The 8,988-nt window shown below is 38.9% G+C and overlaps 1 protein-coding gene and 1 pseudogene across 1 annotated transcript; one reads left to right on the top strand and one right to left on the bottom strand.

Annotated features, from left to right (window-relative positions):
• Nucleotides 1-4,371: 4,371 nt before the first annotated feature.
• LOC112617882 lies at nt 4,372-4,819 on the bottom strand (annotated as a pseudogene).
• A 632-nt stretch (nt 4,820-5,451) lies between these two features.
• LOC112617881 (centromere protein F-like) lies at nt 5,452-7,098 on the top strand. The gene is made up of 2 exons (XM_025374531.1): nt 5,452-5,656; nt 6,904-7,098. The coding sequence occupies exons 1-2, from the start codon at nt 5,495-5,497 to the stop codon at nt 7,096-7,098; spliced, it is 357 nt and encodes a 118-aa protein (XP_025230316.1). The 5' UTR covers nt 5,452-5,494.
• The last annotated feature ends 1,890 nt before the right edge of the window (nt 7,099-8,988 follow it).

The raw sequence follows: 8,988 nt of genomic DNA, 5'->3' as shown, positions 1-8,988 counted from the left end.
ATAAGATGCTATGTCCCAAGAACTGAGAACTAGAAAAAAAAAAAAAAATTAAACTGGTAGCAAAACACAGCTTTCCAAGGCTTTGATATCCAACTTCTATGTTGTCCAAGACCTTTGCTTCTCCTTCTTAATTTTTTTTTTGATTTTTCTTAGTACTTTCATGAACTGCTTATTGTTTTGATAAAAAGTTTCATTGATAAAATCGATTGAAAAATCAAACCATGAAAATGGCTGTTAACTTTATTTAGTGAAAAAACAAAATCTCAAACTCTTGCCTAAGTAACTGGAAAATGAATGATTTTTCTTTTAGTTATGTTCTGAAGGCTAAAATAAAGGACAGTTGCCATACTTTTCTTCCAGCTGATTTCTATTTTCCTAAGATGTGGCTGAGAAGGAGGTAGGCCACTTCACCCTTTGTACCATAGGCTGAAATATACAAGTGAAAAAGTGTTTTTAAAAAGTATGTAATAGCTAACATATATGGAAAGCTTACCAGGTGATACTGTTTCTAAGGCCTTAGGAAGTCACCATCATTATTATCCTTGTTTTACAAACGAGGGAAACGACATAGAGCAGCTAAATAACTTGCCCAAGGTCATACATCTTGTAAGTGGCTGAGGTAGAATTGAATCCGCTTTGAATCGCTAACGTTGTACTGTATATGTCTTTCCTGGTCAGTGTCTGTCTGTAACATGACTTTACTACCTTTTGGTATGATTCTAGTACAATATGGCGTTTGCTCTTCATTCATGTGTGCATTCATTATTAAAAAATGATAACTGCTTGGAAGGAGATGGGCTACCTGTGCTGTGAGTAACTATGATGGGAAACTATGGCTGGGTCAAGGATCTCAGAAAAGTTTCCCAGAGGAAGAGGGACAAAGTGTGAGTGGTAATTAACAATGTGAAGAGGGAAAGAGGAGCATTTGCAGAATACCTTGTCATGCATTTTCTTTGTTTATAGGACCTATTTCACCTGAAAACCTTATGGCAAAATATTATTTTTTTTCTTAGCTTTTATTTTTGGTTTGGGGGGTACCCATGCATGTTTGTTATATAGGTAGACTCATGTCATGGGGGATTGTTGTACAGATTATTTTGTTGCCCAGGTACTAAGCCTAATGCTCAATAGATATTTTTTCTGCTGCTCTTCCTCCTCCAACTCTCCACCCTCGAGGAGGCCTCAGTGTCTGTTGTTCCCTTCTTTGTATTCATTTGGTTTTCTGTTCTTGCATTAGTTTGCTAAGGATAATGGCCTCTAATTCCATCCATGTTCCTGCAAAACACATCATCTCATTCTTTTTTATGGCTGCATAGTATTCCATGGTATATATGTACCACATTTTGTTTATCCAATCTGTCATTGATGGGCATTTAGGTTGATTCCATGTCTTTGCTATTGTGAACAGTGCTGCAATGAACATTTGTGTGTGCATGTGCCTTTTTTTTTTTTTTTTAAAGTAGATATGGGATTTCTCCATGTTGCCCAGGCGGTTCTCGAACTCCTGAGCTCAAGTTATCCGCCTGCCTTGGCCTGCCAAATTGTTGGGATTACAAGCATGAGACACTGTGTGTCTTTACGGTTGAAAGATTTACATTCCTCTGAGTATATACCCAGGAATGAGATCGCTGGGTTGAATGGTAGTTCTGTTTTTAGCTCTTTGAGGAATTGCCATACTGCTTTCTGCAATGGTTGAACTAATTTACACTCCCACCAACAGTGTATAAGTGTTCCCTTCGCAACTTGGCCAGCATCTGTTATTTTTTAACTTTTTAATCATAGCCATTCTGACTGGGGAGATGGTATTTCATTGTGGTTTTGATTTGCATTTCTCTAATGATCAGTGATATTGAACTTTTTTTCATATGCTTCTTAGTCACATGTATTTTCTTTTTTAGAAAAGTGTCTGTTCATGTCCTTTGCCCCCTTTTTAATGGGGTTGTTGTTTTTCTCTTGTAAATTTGTTTAAGTTCCTTATAGATGCTGGATATTAGACCTTTATCAGATGCATAGTTTGTAAATATTTTCTCCCATTCTGTAGGTTGTCTGTTCACTCTGTTGAGTTTCTTTTGCTGTGCAGAAGCTCTTCAGTTTAATTAGATCCCATTTGTCAGTTTTTGCGTTTGTTGTGATTGCTCTTGGTGTCTTTGTCTTGAAATCTTTGCCATTCCTGTGTCCAGGATGGTATTGCCTAGGTTGTCTTCTGTGGTTTTTATAGTTTGGAGTTTTTCATTTAAGTCTTTAATCCATCTTGAATTAATTTTTGTATATGGTGTAAGGAAGGGGTCCATTTTCATTCTTCTGCATATGGCTAGCCAGCTATCTCATTTATTGAATAGGGAATCCTTTCCCCATTGTTTGTTTTTGTCAGCTTTGTCAAAGATCAGATGGTTGTAGGTGTGTGGCTTATTTCTGGGCTCTTTATTGTGTTCCATTGTTCTATGTGTCTGTTTTTGTACTAGTACCATGCTGTTTTGGTTACTGTAGCCCTGTAGTTTAGTTTGAAGTAGAGTAACATGAAGCTCTCAACTTTGTTCTTTTTGCCTAGACTTGCCTTGGCTATTTGGGCTTGTGTTTGGTTCCATATCAGTTTTAAAATAGTTTTTTCTAGTTCTGTGAACAATGTCTTTGTTAGTTTGATACGAATAGCACTGAATCTGTAAATTGCTTTGGGCATTATGGCCATTTCAATGATATTGATTCTTCATACTCATGAGCATGGGATGTTTTTCCATTTGTGTCATCTCTGATTTCTTCGAGCAGTGTTTTCTAATTCTTTTCTTTTTGAGATGGAGTTTTGCTCTTTGTTGCCCAGGCTGGAGTGCAGTGGTGCCATCTCAGCTTACTACAACCTCTGCCTCCCAAGTTCAAGTGATCCTCCTGTCTCAGCCTCCTGAGTAGCTGGGTTTACAGGCGCCCGCCACCACACTGGGCTAATTTTTCTATTTTTAGTAGAGATGAGGTTTCACCATGTTGGCCAGGCTGATCTCTAACTCCTGACCTCAGGTGATCTGCCCACCTTGGCCTCCCAAAGTGCTGGGAGTACAGGCGCGAGCCACCGTGTCTAGTCTTCTAATTCTTCTTTTACAGATCTTTCACCTCCCTGGTTAGCTGTATTACTAGGTGATTTATTCATATTGTGGCAATTGTGAATGAGATTGCATTTTTGATTTGGATCTTGGCTTGGCTATTGTTGGTGTATAGGAATGCTCGTGGTTTTTGTATATTGATTTTCGTATCCTGAGAGTTGGCTGAAGTTTTTATCAGCTGAAGGAGCTTTTGGGCCAAGACTATGGGGTTTTCTAGATGTAGGATCACATTGTCTGCAAACAGGGGTTGTTTGACTTCCTCTCTTCCTATTTGGATGCCTTTTATTTCTTCCTCTTGCCTGGTTGCTCTGGCCAGGACTTCCAATACTATATTGAATAGGAGTAGTGGAAGAGGGCATTCTTGCCTTGTGGGCCAGTTTTCAAGGGGAATGCTTTCAGCTTTTGCCCATTCAGTATGATGTTGGCTGTTGGTTTGTCATAGATGGCTTCTTATTATTTTGAGGTATGTTCCTTCAATACCTAATTTATTGAGAGTTTTTAACATGAAAGGGTGTTGAATTTTTAATGAAAGCTTTTCTACATGAGGTAATCATGTCATTTTTGTCTTTAGCTATGCTTATGTGATGAATCATATTTATTGATTTGTGTATGTTCAACCGACTGTGAATCCTGGCGATGAAGCCTGCTTGATCATGGTGGATTAACTTTTTGATGTGTTGCTGGACTTGGTTTGCAAGTATATTGTTGAGGAATTTTGCATCGTTGTTGATCCAAGGGTATTGGCTTGAAGTTTTCTTTTTTTGTTGTGTCTGCCAGGTTTTGGTATCAGGATGATGCTGGCCTCATAGAATGAGTTGGAGGGGAGTCTCTTCTCCTCAATTTTTTGGAAACCAGGGGTGCAGACAGAGTACCCCGTATACCCAGCAGTAATCCCACAGGAGAAGGCAGAGGCCGCAGGCCATTTAATCAGCAGCAAGGTGATTATGTGATATGTCTTTTCACAGTTGAGTTACACGGACTTCACCAGTTATGATGGGAATCAATTTAAATATACTTTCTTGATCCTAGAAATTCAAATATGTGGACAGGATGTTACACATGGCAGGATGATTTGTTATAGCACAACTAACATATTTAAAATGGACAAAAAATTAGTGTAATTTACAGTATTTTAAGATAAATTTCCTTTGAATGGGAGCTTCCTTTCCAGTCCTTTGGGGTCTACAAGACGTATCTAGAAAATTTACTACTGTGGAATATGAAGACTGTTTAAATTGAATGAGGGATGGGAAGGGGAAGGGCCTATGGTTTTTCTTTTTGATTAACTGCTGTAACCCTGTCCTTCAGGCAGCTGAAGAAGTTTCATATTTTCTTTAGACATCATTAGGCACCAAAGCTCTTGCAGGACAACTTCGATGCTACATGAATTCTGCCATTTTGCTAGCACTGATACAGCTCTTTGGTCTACCACTCCATTAGAACTATTAACCTCATTTATATTAATTTTTGTTACAAATCTTACAAAGGCAGGGTGCTTCTGGGCATTTAGGCTACATTCTATTTTAAGTCCGTATATGTGATTTTCCTAAATCATTCTTGGAGGCCCAGTTATCATCCCTGTCCATCTTGTGCTATTGTGCTAGATCTTCGTCATCTTTTAAACCTCAGCTAACTATGCCATCTCCTACTCCTTTCTGGCCTTCTTTGAGTTCTTCTAAAACTTGGAAACTTCAAGAGACTTTTACTACTGATACTGTGGTGACTGCCATCTTGCATTGCTGTTGCCCCATGTTTTGTATAATGAAAAAACTGAGCAGTAGAAAGCAGGTAGTGATATAAGAAGTCAACACCGAGAAATAAGAAAATCAGAAAGCAAAAGGAAAACAAGCAGGATACTATGTACTTAAGAATCAGTTACTGGTTGCCACCTTTCAGGGGATGGAGAAGATAGATTTTATACTTTGTTATCTTTTGTTATTTTATTTTATTTTATTTTTTGAGACAGAGTCTGGCTCTGTCGCCCAGGCTGGAGTGCAGTGGTGCGATCTCGGCTCACTGCAAGCTCCGCCTCCCGGGTTCAGGCCATTCTCCTGCCTCAGCCTCCTGAGTAGCTGGGACTACAGGCACCCGCGCCTAATTTTAGCGCGCGGCTAGTTTTTTTTTTTTTGTATTTTTAGTAGATACGGGGTTTCATCGTGGTCTCGATCTCCTGACCTTGTGATCCGCCCGCCTCGGCCTCCCAAAGTGCTGGGATTACAGGCGTGGGCCACCGCGCCCACTTTGTTATCTTTTGAAATGTGGTCTTGAAACTTGATTTTTAGGGGTGGTTAGATAGATTAATTAATTTCTGAGAGTTTGTTTCCTTTTACTGTGTTAGACCAACAGTCTGGTTATTCTTTTCAGTTTATTTATGAATGTTGGAGTAATAAAGAAGGGAGAACAAAATGAGCTGGGCTTTGGAAGAATGGAAAGAAGGCCTGCCTACAAGAGCTCTTCAGAAAATTCAAGAGCTTGAAGGACAGCTTGACAAACTGAAGAAGGAAAAGCAGCAAAGGCAGTTTCAGCTTGACAGTCTGGAGGCTGCGCTGCAGAAGCAAAAACAGAAGGTACCCCTGAAGCTCTGGATTTGTAGCTGTTCACTCATTATTATCACAGAAGTGCTGGTATTTAAAACTGTTCACTCATTTTTGGATTAATTATTTCCTCTTCTTTACATTTAGAGAAAAATGATTTTGCTATCTTCAGGTGGTAATTTCACCCCCGCCCTCCCGACACTGGCCCCAATTCCCTTCTTTTTTTTGAGTGATTTTAATTTTAATTGTTTTTAATTTTCTCTAATTCTGCCCTCATTTCTGCTTACCTGCTAATATTTAGCGCTACTGAATTCCATTTCACCTTCCAATTCCATTTCATCTTCCGTGTGGGACCATGAATTGGGGATTGCTTTTGCACTGCATAGCAACAAGGCAAAAGGTCTCTGCTCCTAATCTGGAGACAGTGTTAGAGCATTTTGCAGTTAAATGGATGTGGCTTTCTTAGACTGGCCTTTTTACCTTGGTGTTCCTCAACCTTTTCAGGTCTAGTAAATGAAAACTAAACAGTACTTTTAAAAAATTACCTCCGTATTAGCCAACTAAATAGTGATACAGTCATTGCTTCTAAAAGGTTTTTGCTTTTGGGAGAATTTTCTGGTTTCTAACAATAATTGGTTTTAGCAGCCAAACTTGAAAATGAATTGTTGCCGGGCGCGGTGGCTCACGCCTGTAATCCCAGCACTTTGGGAGGCCGAGGCGGGCGGATCACGAGGTCAGGAGATCGAGACCATCCTGGCTAACATGGTGAAACCCCGTCTCTACTAAAAATGCAAAAAATTAGCCGGGCGAAGCGGCGGGCGCCTGTAGTCCCAGCTACTCGGGAGGCTGAGGCAGGAGAATGGCGTGAACCCGGGAGGCGGAGCTTGCAGTGAGCCGAGATCGCGCCACTGCACTCCAGCCTGGGCGACTAAGCGAGACTCTGTCTCAAAAAAAAAAAAAAAAAAAAAAAAAAAAAAAGAAAATGAATTGTTAAGGGAGATTTATAGGATTTATTTCCTATTTTTTCATTTTTGAAAGGATAGTAAAGCCTCCCTTTCTAGGATGGGTGTGTCTGGCCAAAGATGATTTAATACATGACTTCATAGAAGTTGCCTATGTATTGGCTTTAAAGTGTGATCATCTAAAATTTCTGTGTTCATATGGCTTATTGCAGCTGTATCTCAGGATTTTAGTAGTCAATGTTAGACTCAGGTCTACCAATAATACTTGGTAAATTCACAAAATAGGGTAGTTATTGTCTTCTGAACAATTCTTATTAGGTGGAAAATGAAAAAACTGAGGGTACAAACCTGAAAAGGGAGAATCAAAGATTGATGGAAATATGTGAAAGTCTGGAGAAAACTAAGCAGAAGATTTCTCATGAACTTCAAGTCAAGGAGTCACAAGTGAATTTCCAGGAAGGACAACTGAATTCAGGCAAAAAAACAAATAGAAAAACTGGAACAGGAACTTAAAAGGTAATATTTTGGGATGGTATTTATAGGGATGATGTTTGTATGTATTAATCAGATGCATTTGTCTTTTCCTTTAACAATATAATTATTATACTTTGCAATTTTTTTTCCCGGTGGAAGAAGTAATGATTCGGTCCGTGCCGTAACTTGAATGAGTGGAAGATTAAAAACAACGAACGGTGATTTTGTTTTATCATTGCACAGCTCAGTACTATATAAATCTATCAAATGGTTGCTCCATTACTCATGTATTTATTCAGTATATGTTTATTGAGCTGTATCATGATTCAGACACTGTTGGTCACTGGGTAATACAATAATAAATAGTACTATCATACTATCATTCTTTGATGGTATGATAATACCAGTTACATTGCATTATTTAATAGTATGATAGTACTTGTTAAAATAAAACTTGACAATTGTTAGTGAAAAGATGAAAATTAGTTGAAGCTTACTGATGGCTCGTGTTTTCTCTAGGTGGAAAAGCTGTTGGAGAGAATGAGAGGGAGAACTAAGGAATTATAAAAGAATGGAATAGCATGGAGGGCCCAGTGAGATTGGAGACAGAATATAAGCAGGCCCAATCTGCAGGGTTGCGTGATAATTTAAAAAATATTTCCTTTTGGCTGGGCGAGGTGACTCATGCCTGTAATCCCAGCACTTTAGGAGGCCAAGGCAAGTGGATTTCCTGAGGTCTGGAGTTTGAGACCAGCCTGGCCAACATGGTGAAACCCCCTCTCTACTAAAAATACAAAAATTAGCCAATTAGCCAGGTGTAGTGGCAGGCGCCTCTAATCTCAGCTACTCCGGAGGCTGAGGCAGGAGAATCACTTGAACCTGGGAGGCAGAAGTTGCAGTGAGCCGAGTTCATGCCATATCCTCATAGCACATTTGGTTTTAAAATATTGTTATTATCTATAGACTACAAACACTCCTGAATATGGTTTTAAAATTTTCACTGCTAACCTTCAAATGCATTGCAGAAACTTATTTTTTCCATCAGTTGCCACTGATTAGGTTTCTGGAAGGTCTCCAAGAAGTGAGGTTGAACCATTTGGAATGTTTGTTAAAACTGTGGTTATTGGCAGTCTCATATAGTTCAACCTAGTAGAAAATGCTTTTAGCTTTGTGCTTTTTTGGTGGTGGTGTTTGTGTTTTTCTTCTTAGGGGGAAGGAGAAAAAAATGGTTTATGAAAATAATGGCAGGTTATACTTTTGTTTAAGTAATAAATAACTGTTTAAAATGAAAGGACAGGGAAAAGAGAATCAGGTATGAATTTAAAGTGGAAAAGAAGCACTAGTTTTGCAAGGTTCCTCAAAATTCATCTCGAATCAGCAAATTTGTGACACCTTTGCTAATCTGTAGACCTGCAATGTCCGATATGGTAGCCACTGGCTACATGTGGCAATTATGACGTACTTGAAATGTGGCTGGTGCAAATTAAGATGAGCTGTTAAGTATACAATGGATGCCAATTCTGAAAATTTAGTATGAAAAAATGTAAAATATTTTATTAGTAGCTTTCCTATTAATTACAAGTTGAAATGATAGTATCTTGAAAATAGCAAGTTAAATAAAATATTAATTTTACTTATTTCTTGTTGCTTTTTAAATACTAATGGAACATTTCCATTGGGCCTTGCTGTTTCCTACTGTAAGCTCAGTTGTGGTGGTTTGGTTTGCTGAGAAGTCATTTTTAGCTCACACATTGCCTCTTCTCAGATTGAATTTGGAGCTAGATGGAGCTAAGGGCACTCACTCCCTTCCCTTTCTTTTCTTTTCTTTTTTTTTCCTTTTCTTTCTCTCTCCCTTCCTTCCTTCCTTCCTTCCTTCCTTCCCTCCTTCCTTCCTTCCTTCCTTCCTTCCTTCCTTCCTTCCTTCCTTCC

The sequence above is a fragment of the Theropithecus gelada genome, unplaced genomic scaffold (assembly GCF_003255815.1).
Source record: "Theropithecus gelada isolate Dixy unplaced genomic scaffold, Tgel_1.0 HiC_scaffold_562, whole genome shotgun sequence".
In the NCBI taxonomy this organism is placed as follows: Eukaryota; Metazoa; Chordata; class Mammalia; order Primates; family Cercopithecidae; genus Theropithecus; species Theropithecus gelada.
The sequence above is the reverse complement of the archived record's forward strand: the minus strand, read 5'-3'. Positions and strand labels throughout refer to the sequence as shown.

Coding starts and splice junctions, on each gene's coding strand:
- LOC112617881 (XM_025374531.1), top strand. CDS start 5,495: ATGAGCTGGGCTTTGGAAGAATGGAAAGAAGGCCTGCCTACAAGAGCT. Junction 5,657..6,903: donor TGCAGAAGCAAAAACAGAAG/GTACCCCTGAAG, acceptor AATTCTTATTAG/GTGGAAAATGAAAAAACTGA.